The sequence below is a fragment of the Alligator sinensis genome, unplaced genomic scaffold (assembly GCF_000455745.1).
Source record: "Alligator sinensis unplaced genomic scaffold, ASM45574v1 scaffold50_1, whole genome shotgun sequence".
NCBI classification, from domain to species: domain Eukaryota; kingdom Metazoa; phylum Chordata; order Crocodylia; family Alligatoridae; genus Alligator; species Alligator sinensis.
In genome coordinates, this window is record NW_005842059.1 from 438,183 (window position 1) to 457,963 (window position 19,781).

The 19,781-nt window shown below is 48.2% G+C and overlaps 1 protein-coding gene across 1 annotated transcript in view; it reads left to right on the forward strand.

The window, feature by feature from the left end:
• Nucleotides 1-19,781, forward strand: part of PRKCH (protein kinase C eta) — a 174,036-nt gene that overhangs the window by 89,125 nt on the left and 65,130 nt on the right. The window contains 3 exon segments of the mRNA XM_006023070.3: nucleotides 59-186; nucleotides 4,328-4,471; nucleotides 5,285-5,458. Coding sequence (XP_006023132.1) covers nucleotides 59-186; nucleotides 4,328-4,471; nucleotides 5,285-5,458 — 446 coding nt within the window.

The following is a 19,781-nucleotide window of genomic DNA, read 5'->3' on the forward strand; positions in this document are numbered from 1 at the left end:
AGAATCTCGAAACTTCCTCCCTGGATGTTGTTCTGATCCTTCCCTTTCCTCCCCGCAGTATGTAAAATGAACGTGCACATAAGATGCCAAGCAAACGTTGCACCCAATTGTGGGGTGAATGCAGCAGAACTGGCTAAAACCTTAGCGTGCATGGGGCTGCAGCCGGGAAATATTTCTCCAAATTCGGTAAGACTTTGCTTCTTTCTTGCAAGTGTTTGCTGCCAAGCCGTGTGTATGGGCACAGGAGGGGTTAAAGGCTTTGGCTCGAAGGGGAGGTGGTGGATGGAAGAAGTAGAGGCCAGCCGTTCTCTGACAGCCGAGCCAACGTTTCACCTGAAGAATGGATGTTCATCTTCTAAGCTTGGCTGGACAGTGTGACAGGGTGGCCAAACCAGAGGCCTGGCTCTCTGCTTGACTTGCACGCCAGCATACCCCCTGGTGAAGATGAGGGCAAACCCAGGCCCAGCATCTAGTGGATCAGCACAGTTTGGGGATGCCCAGTCAATGAAGCAGGGGGGCAGTCTGGTGTGGTGGGCAGTATATTAGTCTGTAACTCGGAGACCTGGGGTCTCTTTCCAGCTCTGCCACTGCTTCCCTCTGTGGTCTTTGGCAAGTCATGTATGTCCCAGTTCCTTTACCTCTGCAAGACTGAGTGTCTTGAGAGAGAGAGCGTTGAAGAGGGCTATATAACAGCCGTGTGGCATTCCTCATTGTAGCGGTCTGGAGAAAACAGCAGCTAAAGCCACGGCAGAACTCGGAGCTCTGTCCTTTCAACCCGTGCTGATGAAAAGTGGATTAATGGATTTAAAGCAGCCTTCACATTATTAAACCATTAAAAATATCATATAACAAATGTAATGGGTTAAAAGGTCTGGAAACATTTTAAGAGGATAAAAGTGAACACTTGGGTAACCTATCATTGGGTTGCTTCAGGTTCATGAGTCCTAAATATTTGGTCCAAAAATAAAAAGGAAAATATATCTATTTGAAAAGAAAAATGACTAGGTGCATTACATTTCAACATATAAAGCTATCACCTGCGTTTTAGCAAAAGGCATGAAACCAACTTAATCATCATGTAGGGCAGAAGTAAGAAACAAAGATGGATGAAAAAGGAGCAGAGAGGAAATGCCCCTTCTCCTCGGCAGCTTGCTCCATTGCTGTATCTCAGTTTTCCAGTTCTTACAGCTGTGCTTTACATTAGCTGAGAGTCTGGTGCTGCTGAGCCTACTGGGCTTTGTATCAGGCTCCTGCCAAAGGAGACCTAGAAGGGGTTTCAGATGTCTTATTGTTGTGTCTTTAGCCACAGCACATTTATTCTCTGAGCTACACAGAGGCAGGCATAGGTACAGCAACCACCCTGAAAGCCAGGGTACTGGCAACTTGTTACTTGTATAATCTTTCCAGTATAAGTGTGGGAAACCAGAAAAAATACTGGCAGCCTCGTATGTCACAGGCTTTCCTAATTGCTTATGAGCCAAGGGCTATGATTAAGGCCGATTAAGTTATCAGACTGTTGTGAGCTTAACTGTTGTTAGGGGTTTTGGGAGCTGTTCCAGCTGGTTTTGTTTCATTGTGCACGCCTGGAGTTTCCATTCCCACAGCCCCGGCGTCGGGTAGGCTCCTACGGAGCAGATGCAGCTTGTGCTTTGCCATGAAACAGTCGCAAGGTGGAGCTCCAGAAATCTGCATGACTTGGCTCAGGCTGATGAAATGAGTAAGAGTTTTAGTATGTGAAGTACACACCAACATCTGTAAAACCATAAACAGAAAACACGTGGCAGTGACTAGAGCTTGCTGTTGCACAAGTGCTGGTTATAGAAATGCATGTTAATACGACTGGAATCCTCCCAGCCTGACTAACCCCATCTCCTCCTATGACAAGGTGATGGGCTGTGTGCATGGGGGAAGAGTAGATGTGAGATGTCTTGACTTTAGCAAGGGTGTAGGTTGTAGCTGTGTTGGTCTAAGGACATAGGCAGACAAGGTTCTGTGGGTAAATCTGATCTCTCTTTTATTACACCATCTCAAATAGTTGGAAAAATTCTTCTTTGCAGTCTACATTTTCACTGACTGGTTTTCTTGCATGCCTATCGGCTTCTGGCTTCTTTACTATTCCATCCAGGAAGAGCACAGAGCAACGTCAGACACTTCCTCAGCCTGGCAAAGGGTATTTGTACCCGAAAGCTTGCAAAGAAGAGTTTTTTCCAACTATTTGAGTTGGTCTAACAAAAGAGATCAGATTTACCTAAAGAACCTTGTTTGCCTCTTGACTTTAGCAAGGCTTTTGATACCATCTCCTGTGACATGCTTATTAGCAGGGATCTGGGTTTTCTGTTTCCCATGGAAAAACAGAGTAAAATATGGATTTCCCCCCTTAGCAGAGAAACCCGTGGATTTTGCAGTTTTGCAATGAGCTGTCTGCGGGGTGGCAGAGTCCCAGGATGTAAGGGGCTAGGGAAGTGGGAGGAGGGTGGTCAGGCCAGGGGCGCCATATGTATGTGCATGCACATGGCCACCAGGCAGCCTGGAGAGCAGCTCCTGCAGGTAAGTTGGTGGGGGGGGTGAGACCCCCATAGGGATGGAGGGAGGGAGGGAGTTGGGCAGGGCTGCGGTGATCGCTCAGCTGGGTGGTGTGTGGGGCATGGGACCCAGGCCCACAATGTGCATCCGCGGGGCCCTGGTGGGGAGTGGGATGGGGCCACGGACAGCTCATGCAGGGGGTAGAGCCGGCTCCCCACCACTGCACACGCTCCCGTGACCCACGTCCCCTAGATCTGTGTGTGGGGCAGGGGTGGTGGTGCAAGGTTGTGCCCCTTACTGCTGCCTCGCGCACAGGGGATGGGATTGAATGCACACTTAGCAGACTTACAGATGACACCAAGGTGGCTAGATAGTCGAGTTCAGAATGACCTTGAGAAAGTGGAGAAATAATCTGCAATATAATAAAATGAATTAATTGGTCGCAGTGGGCCATAAGCTGAATAGGACCCTAGAGCGTGCTTGTGTTGCAATAAAGGCCAGTAGCAGACTGGGTTGTATTAACACGAGTATCACTTCCAAGTTAAGTGATTCTTTTGCTGTATTCAGCACTGATGAGCACCATGTCCAGTTTTGGGTACCACACTTCAAGAAAGATGAGAACCAATTGGAACGCGTTCAGCGGAGAGCGCCAAAAAATGATTAGAAACCTGAGAAGTGCGACTTACCAAAAAAAGGTTGCAAAGACTGGGAAAATTTAGTTTGGCGAAGAGAAGATGGAATGGAGAGTTGATAATCGTCCTTGGGTTTCTTAAGGATGGTTATGAAGAGGGTGGTGACAGGGCTGCAGGGGACAGGACGAGGAGCAAGGGTCTTAGACTGCAGCAAGGGAAATGGAGGTTGGAGATTAGGAGGAATACTTTTTTCCTGTGTCAGTGGTTAAGCTTTGGAAATTGGACCAGACAACCAGAAATGTTGTGGAGTCCCCATCCTAGGGAGTTTTTAAGAGCAGATTAGACAAACGCTTGCTGAGGACGGTTTAGACAGGGATCATCCTGCTTGGAGGAGCGGACTGAACTAGATGATCTCCTGCGGTCCCTTCCAGCCTTAATTTTCCTATGATTCTAAAGAGACACGATCAAAAAGGGTCTAATGCAGGGGCAGGCAATTATTTCAGGTGGAGGGCCGCTTACTGAGTTTTGGCATCGAGGGCCGCATGACAGGTAGTCAGGGGCAGCTAAATATTAATTTTCTAAATTTTTTAGGGTCCCCGCAGGCCAGATAGAATGGGCTGGTGGGCCCGCGTTTGGCCTGCGGGCCGCATTTTGCCCACCCCTGGTCTAATGGATAAGGTAACTTGATGCTTGACGGAGGTAGTTAGAAGCATGGAAGGAGACAGAGGAGTGGATGCGACTAAGCCCAGATCTTTTGGATTCGAGATACCACGATACTGTGAAGTACGAGGGAGCCATTTTGATTCTCACTCCTATAAATTCCCAGTGATCTTGGGAAGGAGACTCCCAGGCTGCCTCAGTGAGCTTTCCCCTTTTGAAAGGCACGGGAGCAAGCATGCCTCTTGCATTTGGGCAAATTGCAAAAAAGAAGATCAAATGCCCAGAGCAAGACTTGTTCATGTGTGTTTTTTATGGCTGGATGGGGCGAGGCGGGCTTGTCTCATGCACAGCCTGTAGTGGTGGTGCCTGTAGTGGTGGTGCACCCAATGCCTTTTTCACACTGGCCCCAGTGCAATGCATCTGTATAGAGCATGCATACTCAGGTGGGGAACTGGGTGTTTCAGAGGCGACATACAGTTCCTAGGCAAACTAAGAATGACTTTTCTTCACAGAAATTGGTGTCCAGGCCCACGCTGAAGCACCATGGAAAGGACAGTAAAAAAGAGAGTAAAAGCAAGAGCCAAAGTTCTACTTGCAGGATCGGGATCAAAGATTTGACCTTTCTCCGAGTACTGGGGAAGGGCAGCTTTGGGAAGGTGAGTGTCCTTCCTGGCTCTTCTGGAAATGGGGTGCCTCCCTTAGACACATGGCCTCTGCTCTAAGGACTTGTCTGGAGGCCAGTACGGTCTCCAGATGAAGAGCATCACCGAGCATCAGGTTGGTTGCCCATGTGGTATGCAGAAAAGCCACCTCCGGTGGAGTGGGGAATGAAAAACCAGCCATAAACTGGAACGATGGGTCTAACAGCAAAAGCAAGTAACCCCAGGCAAGACAGCAATGACTGCCTGCAAGGAAGCATCCCCAAATTTGTATGCGGATAAGTGATCCCTTGTTTCCTTGAGGGAGTAAAACATCTCTGGTAAAGGAAGCAACGTCTTAATCTTCACGTGAAGCACGCACATGCCTTTTTTTCCTTCAAGCCATTGTGTAAGTGGTGCTTTCAAAACATCACCGCCCATAAAGCCGGGCTGTAACTGTGCGGCAAGGTGAGGCAGAAGGCATTGCTGTGCGTGTGTGGTGCACACATTCGCACGCACATGCTGGTACAGGAACCTAGCAAATTTCCATTTGCCAAGCCTAGGTGTAGTTTGGCCTTATCCTGCCTCTAACACCTCAGGCTGGCTGCTGCTGGCATCCGGATGCACAGTAGATGTTCACACTAATGGCCCTGTACGTCCTGAGAGGCCAGCCACACAGATTGTATAGCACATCCCAACATACTGTGAAGATATGCTGCTGCTTGTCTAACTGGAGGTGGTACAGAAGAGGCCACCACGTCCTTTCAGCTGCAGCATAGGGAGAAAGATCAGATTTAGCCCATGTGTGATTTATTCTCCTGGTTACTATAGGTAATGCTCGCCAAAAGAAAGGAGACCGGCCACCTGTATGCAGTGAAAGTGCTGAAGAAGGACGTCATTCTGCAGGACGACGACGTGGAGTGTACCATGACGGAGAAACGCATCCTGTCATTGGCAAGGAACCACCCGTTCCTCACCCAGCTTTTCTGCTGCTTCCAAACCCCGGTATGTGCAGCCTGGCCTCCTCCACCTCCGCCATGGGCAGCTCTAATGCTTTTGGAGGTTTCCCCTTCACTACCAAAGTATCCATGTACGCGCTCTCTTAAAACATGCTGTAGGCTTTGAGACACAGGAGATGCAGCAGACAGGAATGAGGGCAGGGCAGTCGTTCCAGCCAGACCCCCCTGCCCAGTATCAGCATTGCAAAATTCTGAATCTTTTCACCAAAACTCAGCAACAGCAAGGCAGGCTATGCTACCCTTCCTGGAAGCAGTGTCCGTGGCTGAAAAATCATGTCAGGTTTATCCCAGATCTAATTGTCCTGGGATTTGACAGGTCCAGGACAGGATTTATCCATCGCAGATACAATTAACAAGACTTAGCTCCTGTTGCGGGGGTGGGGGGAGTGCTATCTCTTGGAAAAATGGGCTCCTACCTCTGTAGGCTCCCAGAATAAAAAGCTTTGCCCCTGGAGAAACCCAAGGTCTGTTTCTAGCCTTTGTCGTTTAGGGCTGAAAGCAGACATTGGGTTTCTTCCCTCCCACCCCCCAAAGGCTTTTATCCATTGTTCCACTTTAAGTACCTGTGAAGCACTGAGATAAGACTTCTGCTCATTCAAGTTAATTGCCATTCAAGTTGCATGTGTAAAGACTGTCCCGAGGTCTGTTTTTAGCTTGGCCTGATTAGATGTACTCTGTTGTCCTGGAAAGCTTTCCCTTGATTTTAATGTTATGTGAATCTCCCCTGAATGAGCTGAACTAACCTGTTTGTGGAGTTCCCAAGCACCTTCCTTCCCTGGAGCTCTTCCAAGGCAGGGCAGCTCCTCTCTAGCTATTATTAGTCTGTCTTCCACTGAGAGCCAGGGGATCCTGCCACCTTCTCAGAGGGAAACCAAAAAAATTGTCTTTTAATCATATTACTTTGCGGCTTTTGGTGAATCCCTAGAAACTCTAGCCCTCAAGAACAGTCCTCTGGGGGAAGAGTGTATCCTGGCAGCACTCTTATGCATGCATTTCTGTTCTTTATGGAGTGGTGCATCCAGCAGCTTCAAACCAAGCCAGCCTGGGGTGGGGCCCCTGGCTGTTACTGCTACATAATGGAGGAGAAGCCTTTAATAGAGCTTACGTGGGCCACGAAAACAAGGTTCAAGCTGCAGCCCTGGTACAAGCCCAGGGACTTGGATGAAACCTCCTTTTGCTTTTCATATCATCATGGCACATGCACCTGCAGCAAGGGGTCTCAGGCTTGAAGGAGCCGTGGGCTGAAATACAGTAGCTGGGTCCAAAGGCGGGTTGCTGCTCGTAACCCGACTGCCACTCCCCGCTGCCCTCTGCTACCCCAGCCCTCCCTACTCTGTGCAGAGGGCTGCTGTCCCTACTGCAGCCACCCTGGCTGCCACTGCTGCTTACTCCTTTCCATCAATTCCTGTTGCCACCAACTGATGCAAGCAACAGATGTGAGGGTGAAAGGACCTGTGGCTGCAGTAACAGTGTGGTGGGGATGGGGGTCCAAAAAAAAGTAGAGCAGGCTGGCAAGTGGGGTGCTCAGGTGGCAGGGATGTGGAAGGGGAGGGGACCCTTCTGGGTCGGTGCCAGGTCCCCTGTCACCCACCCCTGCTTATGCTGTTGTGCCCTAAGCTGGATGCAGTCACTTGACAGGTTGGATCGGGCTGAATCGAGCCTCTGGGCTGAAGGTCCCATCTTGCAAGAGGATCCACCTTGCTGATAGATCCTCTGCAGCAGTGGTGCTCAAACCTCTGGCCCCATGGGCCAGAAGAATGGTGCGGGGGCCAGTCCATGGGCCCAATCCACGGGTTGTTGTGTGGGGTCAGTGCATGTGTGTTATCCGACATGCTGGCCTGGTTGTATCTGCTGGCCCGATTTCTCATGCCAAGCTGACCGCATGCTGGTGCATAATAGCACACGGGGCCATGTCATTCATCCTGTTGGGGACCCGTGGCAGTGTTAATTGCTGCACCCCTGCTGCCAAATTTCTGGGCCTGTGAGGAGACCCATGGGCTGGATGACATGGCCTCATGGGCTAGATCTGGTCTGCAGACCAGTCTGAAACAAGATCAGCTCTAAAACAGGATCAGAAGTGGCTGAAAACATTAGTTCTTTGAGCGCAGATCCAGTGTAACAACACTTTCTGCCTCTCTGATGAACATGGCTCATCCTGATTCATGGTCCTCAGGCCAAGTTCTGGCCAACTTTAATCCCAGCCCACTGGATTTAAGCTGTTGAGAGCGTGGTTGGGTCCATTCCCTGCAGCAGGGACAAAATCCCTTAGCATTGTGTTCTGTGCGAGGGGAGTTCATTCCTTGGCAGAGGATGCTAAGGTCTTTTAAAGATGAATTTGAATGGGACTAAAGGGATGTAAGGGTTTGTGCCAGTGCCCTGTGCAGGGGTGAATTACCGTCTCTGTTCACCTTGCTTCTTCCTATGAAGTGACAGGAATAAAGCCGTGTTTGTTTAGAATGACGTCATTCGTTATTCAGAACAGATTTGTTCACTGATGAACCTAGTCCACATTTAGGGCTTCTGCGTGGGTACTGAGTTATCAGTAACAATGCTCCTGAAGGGTCCAGTTCAGTTTCCAGTCATGGACTGGCCTTGGCTCACCCTCAGCTATTCTTCTTACCATGTAAAAAAGCATGTTCTAGCCACTAGGTGGCAGGCGTAGCAAGCGTGTCCTCCAAGTCATGGTCAGTCACGTGTCCAGTCGGGAAATAACTACAGGGGAAATCCTGCGTGGTCGGCTCCCTGCCCACTTCCTGCGTCTTGTAGCTCCCCCAGGCTGATGGAAGTGGGGTGGCTTTTCTAAATTTAATCTCCAAATTCCTTTCGTACGGGTTTGGGAGATGGGGAAAAAGCCTTAGTCGTCTTTTCATTGGGTGCGTTTCAGTGCCCGTTGAGACTTTGCCCCATGTGGATGACTGCTCTTCAGAGCTCAGCCTTCATGCCAGTATTGCTGATGCTGGTCACATTTTTTTTTTAATCTTTATGTGATGAGCGCTTGTAGGTGAAGCTCATCCACTTACCTTTCCTGTTTGAACCTTTTTGTAGAACAAGGGTGGCCAGACTTCCTAATCCTTCAAGATGCTGATGCAGCTGAAAGCTTCAGGGCATAAAACAGATTCTGGAGTCAGTGATTTAGACACAGCACCCTGGCTCAAATACTAATTTGGTGTTAAACAGCTTTCTCAAAGAGTCGTATTCACACTACCCAGGAGCTGTGTGTAGCTCATCAGCCACAGTTTGTCCATCCTTCCTATAGGACATTGTAGGAGATTATCCCCCAGCTTTGGTAACCATCCTAGAGTATGTTGACTGGTCCTGTAGCTGGCCTGGAGGTGATCATATAGGACATCATAGGGTGCTAGCTCCTAGGATTTGTGATCCCTAAAGAATATTCATGTTTCTGTGCTGATTTATAGTGTCCAGTCCTTAGATACCACAGCAGTGGGCCCAGTTTAAGGAAGGATGAGAGAGAGTGTACGTGAAGGATTTGACAGTGATTTATTACAACTGGCGTTTTCATCTTGGAGTATTTTTATCAAATACTTTTGCCCTAACCAGGATCTCGGAGGCTGAGAACCATTCTTCTTGTAGAGAGAGTTGAGTTTAATTCTTGACCCTGACTCTTGTGCTTAAGAACAAATAGAGACTGAAGAGATCGCCTCCCCATGTAAACAGCCTTAAATGGAAATGCAAAAATGTCGAACTCTTGGTTCAGAGATGATAACTTTTATTAAACCAATGGAGAAATTGCAAAAAAAATTCTTTTTCTGCAAGTTTTTGGGCGCACATGCCGTTCATCAGGCTCAGGGAAAATTAAAATTTGTTTCCTACATATGGGAACTTTTTACCATCTTTAACTTTCCCTGAGTCTGATGAATGGCGTGTGAGTCTGAAAACTTACAGAAAAAGATGTTTAGGCTCACATGCCATTCATCAGGCTCAAGGAAAGTTAAAGATCGTAAAAAGTCCCCATATGTAGGAATCAAATTTTAACTTTCCCTGAGCCTGGTGAAAGGCATGTGAGCCTGACAGCTTGCAGAAATAGGTATATTTTTTGCAATTTCTCAGTTGGTGTAATAAAAGGTATCATCTCTGAACCAAGAGTTTTAGATTTTTGCATTTCTTTTTGTCTCAGACCAACACGGCTACCAAATACATAGCCTTAAATGGAGCGCTTAACCCCTGCTAAGTTTTTTGCTTCCACTTCCTTCAGGCCTGCCCCCAAATGACCAGAAGATGGTTTTACTGGACTGTCCTCAAGAGAAGCTATTTCAGGCACTGTCCTCATTAGCAGGCCTGCGAATCTGGTTACCCGTGGATTGATGTTCTGTGAATCTGTGGCCTGTGCTGCTGAAACAAAGAACCTTGCACACGCCGTTCCATAAATAACGAGATGCAAGATCTTGGCAACAGGGCTTGGCTTTCTTTTATGTGCACCCTTCTCAAATCATGGCAGCGCATAATGCTAGAGACAAGGGAATTCAGGAATTCCAGAAATGCTAATCACAGAATTGGTGTCATTTTGAAAAGCCAGGGGATAGACTTCTGTCCCCTGTCATACCACTAAAATGACTAAACAGAGTGGGAAAGTTACCTCTGCCTTTGCTGGCTCCCATAGTATTTGAACTGGTTTGTCCAAGTTCACATGACTGCCATGTGACAGTCTCCCATGTGTTTAAGCAGATAGGACTGTACTTAACCTGTGTGACTTACTAAATGTATTAAAGCAAGGGTTGCCAATCTGCGGCCTGCGTACCACAAGGGACATTGTTAACCCCTGTGTGGCACACAGCAGACTAGGGAGGGGGCAGGCAGCACAGTGGTAGATGGGGCAGGGAGCAGAAAACAGTAGCGGATTGGGCAAGGAGCATCAGGCAGGAAGCAGAAAGTAAAGCAGAAGATCAAGCAGGAAGCACAGGGAAGGGAGCCAAAAGCAGAGCAACCAATTGGGCAGGGGAAGAGGATCAGCATGACAGTCAGGGAGAATGCGGGGCTAATTTGTGGTATGCCTGCCAAAAAGGTTGGTTTTGAACGTATTTGAGGGTTGGGGGTTTTTTTTAGACATCTGTCGATCCTCTGGATCATGATGTATGCATAAGAGGTCTAGTCGGGTGCCTGATGAATCCACTTGGGGCTGACAAGCCCAGTTCGAGAGTGACACAGCTTGTTACAAGTTTCACAGATCCATGCGCTGTTCAAATTGGAGTCCAAGTGTATAGCTTGCTGCCTCCTTCTTTCTCGCATTGCTTCCATCCTCTGGATCAAAGCTGCTTCATGTTGAGCTGCACCCAGCACCAGATGTTCCCTCCAGATTGGATGGGATCCTAGCTTTCTACATTCATGTGGAATGACCTCAAAGCATTTTTGCACACATCGTGGTACTGCTGTAAAGGGCGACCCCACTTTCTAGAGCTCTCTTGAATCTCACTGTACAAAATATTCTTGGGAATACTGTCTCGCATTCTCCTGACAAGACTGAGCCATCACAACCTCCTCTTCTTGATCTACAGTCTCTAAGTGCGTCAGTCCTGTGTGCTCTAGCACCTTTGTCTTTGGCATTTTGTCTTCTCACTTTATTTTGAGGATCTTGTGCAGGCATCTCATGGGGAAGCTGTTCAGTCCCCTAATGTGCCTAGCTTATTTAGTCCACATGTTTTAACCAGATGTCCCAGCCGTCTGCGGAGGGTTCGGGATTGAGAGTATGATCAAGGGTAGAAAGGTAAGAAAGGTTTATTGACTTAATAAAAACACGGCTACGCATAGTATACTAAGACAGATAACGACAGACAATAATAATTCGTGTCAGCAACTTATCGGCAGTCCCCTCTGATGCCTGATGTATGACACGTTTCTCTTTCCACAAAGCTCAGTGAAGTCAGGCATCCCCGATCAGCGCTGTCCCAGAGGTACCGGGAAGGACCCTGGTATTCAGTCCTTGGGCTCCTTGAGATCCACGGGCCCACTGATCCAGGTCAACAGTTAATTAGTCCCTTTCACAGAGCTGTATCTTCCTTCTGGATGATTTCCATATGTGCCAGCCAATTTATAACTTCTGAGCTGTGCTGATAACTTACAGCCATTCAGATTCTTTTTACTTCAGCTGTCCTTAGACTGACCAATAGCAGTACAAGCCTTGCATTCCTTTGATAAGGCTAATTTTAACTACGCCACAGGGCCTTACTACTTCAAAGCTTTGCTACATTTACTAGGCCTTGCTTCATACAAGGCCTTACTACATCTTAAACTGAAATTAGTCTCTCAGCAACAACATATAGCTTAATATCTAAACAAATGACAGAAAAACACTTGGTCTAATCTTCATAAGGCCTTCAGCAAGCACCTTTATCACACAGACATAATTTCAGCTGTCACGCCAGAAAGCAGGGAAGACAGCATGCAGGTCTTGTAGATTCACATCTTCACCTTAGTTGATCATTTCTAGTTATTAGTATTAGAGGGTGTGGTCAGGTAAAATGTGAGGTTTTTCTGTATAGGATCCAGCTGTGGTTTCCTTCTCACAGGCAGACCCTCATTTATGTTTCCTCCAGAGTTAAATAACTTGAGGACTGAACCCTGGTAATCCAGCAGCCACCCAGCTCTCCGGGTTTAGGCAGACTGGAGCAGGCCCTCCCTAGGTGAGAGCCGAGGCCGGGTTGAGGAGCTCTGGCACTCGAGTCAGCCCTCCACTCACCAGGCGATCAAATCTGATGCAGGCCTAGAGAGTACTCATTGCAAGGGAACTAAGAAGTAGGGCGGTTCTTTGTGTTTTTTTCTGAAAGGGGCAGAGGGGGATCCCTTGGGAACGGTGTCACAAATGCCATCACCATCTCAGTGACTTCAAGCCACCCTGAATGCTATAAACATTTCCTGTGAGCAAGGTGAATTTCCTCCAAATTACGTAACAGGGGCATCAGTTTGAGCCCATCCTTTCCTTCTAGCTGTGCTGGCTTACATAGCAGCCTTGTAAAGTATGATCACTTCCACCTGGCCGTTAATCCCGTATGTATTTGAATATAAAATGACCCCGATTATAAAATTATTAAATTCTATATATGAAAAACATACATTTATTATAACTTCCAGGTATAGAATCTAATTATTGAAGGTTTGACTTGAATTTGTCCGCCTCCCACTGCTACAGTAGAGAAAGTAAATCTGGGAGGGTCAGGTAGCGCCCTTGTCTTCTGTCTCCCCCAACTTCTTCCCCCTCCTGCCAGTGTCAGACTTTGCTCTCCCTAAGCACATGGAAGTGAGAAGCAAATCTGAAACCAATGACCTTGAACTAAACATGGCTGTACTAATTTGCATATAGCACCCATAGACTTGGTTCATCCAGAATTGATGCATTTTACCTTTTTAGGATACTGGTGCAAGTTTTAGCTTAGGGACTCCAAAAACACACTTTTAAGCAGCACTTTGGCACCTACTTCTGTATAATATGAAATAGGCATGACATTAATCCAAAGCCAAGAGGCTCCTGATTTACCATATATATAGTTCATTGGGCTGGGCCTCAGCAAAAGCAGCAGCGTTTTAAGCCCTGATGACCCCACAGCTCAACACCATTCAGTATGTGCGTGTCCTCCAGGTGCCTCCCACAAAGGATCCATTTGTTAGTTATCTGGTTTTCCCAGATAAAAAATTGCAAGTTCTTTGATTAAAAAATCAAAATTCTCTGATAAACCCCCCAAAATTTGTGATTAAAATGAAAGGCCCCTCACTCTCCTTAACACAGCCCCCTTGCCCTGTTCATGTCCCTCGACCCCACAGCGTTGGTGCCAACTCCCTGCCGCTGCACGCACACCCAGGGGTAGGGGGGGCCCATGCCCCCCCAGATCTGTGCGCAGGGCGGGGGCGGGGGCGGGCTCAGGCGACGTGTCCCCTGCACATGCGGCAGCAGCAGGAGTGGCGGCACAGGGTTGTGCCGCTCACTGCTGCTGCTTGTCACCAGGGCAGCACAGAGCTCGCAGTGGCAAGGAGCTTTCGTGTGCGGCCCCGCTATTCCCTGCAGCACCAGGTTGCACCCAGTGGGCTGGGGAAGGCAGCATGGCAGGAGCCTAAGCCTGCAGCAGGCAGCCTGCCCCCCGCCTCACACACAGATCTGGGGGGCACAGGTTTCCCCTGACTCCCCTGGGAGTGCGTATACGGGGGAGCTAGCTCCACCCTCCCTTCCCCCGTGATGAGCCGCCCGTGGCCTTGTCCTGCTCCCCACAGGGGCCCCATGCATCACGTGGCTGGGCAGCAGTCCCAGCCTGCCCAGCTCCCTCCCTATGGGGGCCTCAATCCCTCTCCCCCACACTTACCATCCAATGGAGCCAGCAGCCTGGCCCTGCTCCCTGTTAATGGCATTTCAGTGTATTTAATGAAGTTTTGTTGTATGTGAATGTAAGACGAGAGGCCCTTTTCCCCCTATCGATTTGAGGTGGGGAAACCTCCTCTTGTATTTGAGTAAATACGGTATATTGTTAGCTACAGCCATCCTTTAAACACCATGGTGACTAACTGGCCCAGCTTTTCTGATCCGTTTTGTACAGCAATTTTTTTAAATGCAATACTACTTTATGCATTGCATAAGTCCCCAGCACCGGTGCTGCCTTAGACCCGTTCTGACTTTTCATCAAACACAGATTAGTGTGCTCAATACAAGGAAAATTGAATGAATTTCTCTGGTCTGTATTATAGTTTCATAGTTGGTAGGGTCAGAGGGCCAGGCTCAATGATTATAAAGATCGTGCCTTGCCTGACAATCTTTGAAGCCTGCGGCATATGGAGCCGTACGGAGGATTCCAGCAGAACTCATTTCCTAACAAGACTGCGTGGCTCGGTGCCAACTGCTCTCTATGCAAACTTTGATGAGAACAAGCCAGCAGATGCTCAGCCAGACTGAGGCAAAGGGAATGCTTTTAGGCTGAGGAGGTACTCTGCATTGGTTTCTAGGGTCTTAAAGTGTCAGCACGGACCCAGCCCTTGGAGCTGGAAGGCCAACATTTTCCCAAGAGTACTCAAGGGCTTTAGGAGCCTTCGTTTTTTGGTTCTCCAGCTAGAAAGAGTTGGAGTGGAGTTTCAGAGGGATTGAGCAACCATAACCCCTGCAGGCACTTCAGATGCTTGGCATCTTTGGAAATGGGGCATAATGCTTGAGTTGCACGTATTCTCGAGCCCACAGATCCATTGGCTGCTCTTGGAGATGTGACGGTTAACAGTGTGGTCTTGATGATCTTCAAAGAGCCTTTCTTTCTTGTGCGTCACGGTGGCAACTGCAGCCAGCTCAGAGGCATACAAGGCCCTGGCTTACCTGGGCAGACTTGGTGCCTGTCTAGAGTCAGTCCTGTGTCCTTGACTCGTCCCCTTCAAGGCCCAGTTTAGCCTGAGCTTTTCAGCCTTCCAGGCATTTTTCCCAGTTTACCAAGGGTGGGGGCATACATCAAGAGGGAAGATTTTATTTGCATTGTGTGGGGAGGGCAGAGGTCCCCAGGGGTTTTTCTTGTTGTACCTTACTTCATTGCTTAACCCAGTGCCTGGGTCCCATTGGCTTTTAATGAAATTAAAAGTGAGCAAACAAGTCATGAAGCTCATCCCTTTGTGAGCGTGCTGGGTAGAGGTTTGTGACTGTTTCGCGAGTTAATCACGGAGTCTTAGCATCCTTTAAAAGGGGTGTGGTGCTTCGAAGGCCACATTAGTGCACAGATGCAAATGATGTGAATCCTAAACGTGCCCAGTTTCCTTCAGCATGCAAGACCACAGCTTAAGTGAAGTGGTTAAAAAAAAAAAGGGGTAAGTTAGCTGGCTACAAATTCATACGTGCAAAACCGAGGTCTAGACACACACACACACACACACACACACACACACACACACACACACACACACACACACACACACACACACACACACACACACACACACTCTCTCTCTCTCTCTCTCTCTCTCTCTCTCCAGCTTGCATTCTGGGAGACCCTGGAGGGACTTCATAGAGAGATGTAAGAACCCATTTCTTTCTCTCCGCCGATCGAGCAATCCTGTTAGTAATGCTTTCGTGCCTTCTCGGTATTGTTTAGGACAGTTTGCATTGTGCCTGCTCTAAGCAGCATAAAACAATAGAGCGGTATCATAGCTGGTGACTTCACAGTTCCTGGTGTTGTTTCCATGTCTCCTGTAATTCATTCTTGAAAGCGCTAAAAACGTGCTTGCTGCGGGTCACTGACTTGTATTTCTCAGAAAAGTATTCATTGCTGGCAGCCCTCTGAGAGAGATTCATCTAAGTGCCTGGAAGTCGTCCTTGCATCGTGGAGAACAGCCATTGTGCATAATTTTGGCTGTTGTGGAAAGAACAGCTGCTGTACACAATTTATATTGTCATTTCTGAAACATGAATTTTTCATCAGGCCTTTAAAAAAAAAAAAAAAAACAATATTGGGGGAAGAGAAAGCCCTTAGCGATTCTGATATTTTGGTCTTCTAGCAGCACAGGCCTGTTTTAGTTGTACCAAGTACCCTGAAGGGGACAAAATACTATTTGGGGCAGTTACTGAAGTTTGATTTCTTCTAGGCATGAGATGCCATTGATACCAGCATATGCTTACAGAGTCACTGAAGCATGTGGCTAAAATGTCCATAAAGCTGCAAAAATAAGCTTTTTTTTAAATACCTGCTGCGTTTTCCTAGTCCATTTGCGAATCTTGTGGGCAGCAGCCAGCTGTGTCATGTCATGAGCCAGCGGTTGTCATCATTTGGACTGGACTTAAGGACTGTAACTAATGCGCATAGACAGGTCTTATGAAAGGGTTGGAGTTGGAGGGCAGTGATTTTTTTTTCCCCCCGCCCTGATTAATATAGTTATCTTAAGTTGAAAGCAGGAGGCTAAATGTTCAACAGGCCTGAGTTTTTTGTGTAGTTCCACCGTAGTCAGCACTGCAGCACTCTGCTGATTTACACCAGCTGTTAAACCATTTTTTCTAGGATTGTTTCGGTGACTTCTTGTCTTTGCTAGCCCGTTTTGGGGATCTTCGAGCTGCTGCCAAATACGGCACTGCCCTTTTGAGCAGCCTGCCCTCTGTAACTGTTCAAAACTCTTAGGGCCGAAGGATTCAGAACTGGTTTGATGGGAGCAATGGGGAGAGAGTCCCAAAAATCACGGTCAGTTATGGGCGCAAATATTGATCATATAACTCAGTTGGGGAAAGAAATGTCCTTGATCTAACTGTCAGGTATCCAAGTTGTCTAGAGGAAAAGGCAATCAGGACTCATAGTAGAGATGGCTGGTCTAATACAAGATATCATCTCTACTATGAGTCCTGATTGATCTAACTGACCATTATTCAGCATTTTCCAGTCTCAATCCCCAGCGCATCAAGGCATGACTGGTTGAGAACTGCATTGGGGGTGAAGCCAGCGTTTGTTAAAAGTGTCATGCTTAGACGGCTGCTATTTATTCAGTTGTTTCCAGCAAGGTCTCCAGCAGGTTGCATTGCACGGAGGGGCTGGGGAGCAGTATCATACCAAAGAAAAGTCGGTATCTCATAGGAGACCGGAAGGAGCCTGACTGTTCTCGAGGTGGCATTGCAATGTATTTTTGCAAGCTGTCCGACTCCTACAGCCATTTTACGAACTAGTAAAATTCCACAGCTAAGCAGCAACCCTGGATGGAAGTGAAGATTAAGGTTGAGCTTCCTCTGGGTAGAGAACAAGTTTCTAAATACCATGTTGCAGCACTTCTAACTGAGATATGCCTGAGTGCTTACTCAGGGAATCCATTGACTTCAGCAGCCTTCAGGTCAGGCTCCCAGCCTGTCTGGTAATGAATGTCATGTGGTGAAATGCTAACGCCGCAGAATCCCGTAGTCCAGGGGAATTTCTGGAAAGGCCAGATTAGGCTCATGCCACGTTGCAGCTGAAATGGCCGGTTTCTTCCAAATGTTCCCTTATATGGTGACAAAAAAGCCAAAGGAAAAACTTGGGTAAATTCACTTGTGTTATTTAGCTGCTTTTCAAACAGAAAAATTGAGCTCATGGGTCTGCATAGGAACTAACCTGGAATATGTTTGCCTGGATAGGGCTGCGTGCGGGATAGAGATCTGGGTAACAGTGCAGGTAGGGAGATGAGGGCCCTTCATGCTCATGCCCTCCAAGCCCCTACTCCCAGGGTGGCCCCCGGTGCTACTCACAAGCTCTCCGTCTCTGGCACAAGTGAATGTGGCAGAGGGGGCACCCTCGGCACAACTGCTGCATCTCATGGCTGGGTTTGGCTTGGGTGAGGGTGAGCAGGGTGTGTTTGAGAACAGCCTTCCCCAGCTGGGATCACTGGGGACACCGTGTTGAACACGCTCTCAGAGATACTGCACCAAATTCACAGCTTGGGAATGCTGCCGTGGACTGCCTTTGCTCCCTTCCAGCCCTGAGCTGCCCTGTAGCTTGCAGAGGCCCCCAGGATAACTTAGCTAGGCCCCAGGTCTAAGTCATGGTGGCATCCCTGGGATGGCTGTGCATCCCCTATCCCCAGTGCCCAAGACATCTGCTGGCTTGTGTGATGAGTCCTTGCCCTCACACATCCCTCCCTCTGCCTCCAGCACACCACCTCTTCCTGAAGCAGGTTTTCTTCCAGGTCTGCATTGGGGCACTTGGACCCATTTGCTTGGTAGGAAGATGTCATACTGAGGCTGATGAATCTGCACCAGAAACCTATGCCAGACAAGCTACCTCCTGCAGCTCGGTGGCATGGTGCTGATCTCCCACAGCTTGGGAACACTGTGTGCATGGACACAGCAGAGTTACAGTGGTGTTTTGTTGTAAGCAGAGCTAGCTGCAACCTGTTTCTTCCCGTGGACATTGCCCTTTTCTGCAAGTTGAAATTTTTGCCAGGAAAATCTCTATTTTTGCCTAAAATGTTTTGATTTTGGGAAAATTGAAGAGACAGCTTTCTAACTGCCCATCTGGATGAAGCTTTAATGTCCTGGTTTTCCACCTGCCTGGCTCTCTGCCTCCCCAAGCAGCTGGGTCCGTAGGGAAGGCAGGAAGCTGGGGTGCTCGGCCCGTCTATCTCCCCGCAGGAGGCTAGGGGGCTGCCTGAGCACCTGGGGTCTCCATCACCTCTGCAGCCTGGCTCATTGGGTTGGGGTTGAGGAGGCAGAGAGCTGGGGTTCATATGCTCTAGCAACCCATCTCCGAGGCTTTCAGTTTGCAGGGAGAAAGCAGTGTTGACAGGACTTCTCCAGGCAGGCTACCAAAAAGACAAGTAATTCTGTTTTGGTTCTCCCCAAAAAAGAATTTTTCTCCACATTTTTTCTCCACATGTTTGCACCTTTGGCTTTCCATCCTGGTTGTGAACAGCAAAAGGTGTTTTGTTTTGTTTTTCTTGTAGCACAAGCAGAGTGTTGTAGGAAGAGGTTGCTAGTTTCTGGCTGACTTTCACTGTAATAGTCTTGCATGTCTGTAGGTCCCAGTACATGCCAGGATCTCTCCCCTGCAGTTCTGTACTGGGCACTTGCAAATGATGCACACAAGCAAAGGGCTTTTCCTTCCAGCCTGGGGTCTTCAGTGCCCCAGATAGGCATATAAAATCAGCAACCATTTTCCTTCCTGAGTCTCCTCCAGTCCTAACCTCAGAAGTTTTAATCAGCTACTGCAAATTGTTCTGGTTTGGCTGGCTCTGGCCCCTGGAAACCCATTTTCTCTTGAGAAAAGCTGCTAGAATAGGCAGAACAGAGGGCTCATCTATAGGTTTGGCTTGTTTCCCCACCTAGCCAAACCCAGGCCAAGAGGGGATACACCTGGAGTCTGTATTTAGGGTGGGGTAAATATTCAGTGACAGAGAGGGAAAAGAGCTCAAGAATATGAAGGATAGACATGGTACAGATCAATGCATGGATAACACTCGCTTAGACATCAGAATAACATTTCTAACCATGGGAGGAGTGAGGTTGTAGAACGGACCAACCTGTGCATTAGTTTTAGGATGGAGTTTGCTCAGTCTCTGACCCGGATGACCTGAGATGGCGGTGGTGCTAGGAGGGGACAGGACTCTTGGCTCCTGCAATCTAGATAAGCAAGACGCAGCGCTGGGGGAGAAGGCAAACATCCCCATTCTCCTTCCTCTGAAGCTCTGGCGGTAAAGCCTGGACCCCGGCCAGCACCAGAACGAACCCTTCTGACCTGCCTTCGCTGTCTTTATTTGATGAGAAGACTTCTTTAATTTACAGTAACCATTCGCTGTGCAGCTTGATCTCAGGCCAGAAATGAGGCAACGTGATTTCCCAATGTGGCTACTGTTGCTGCACAGGCTTTAACGTCACAGCTTCCTGTTGACTCCAGCCC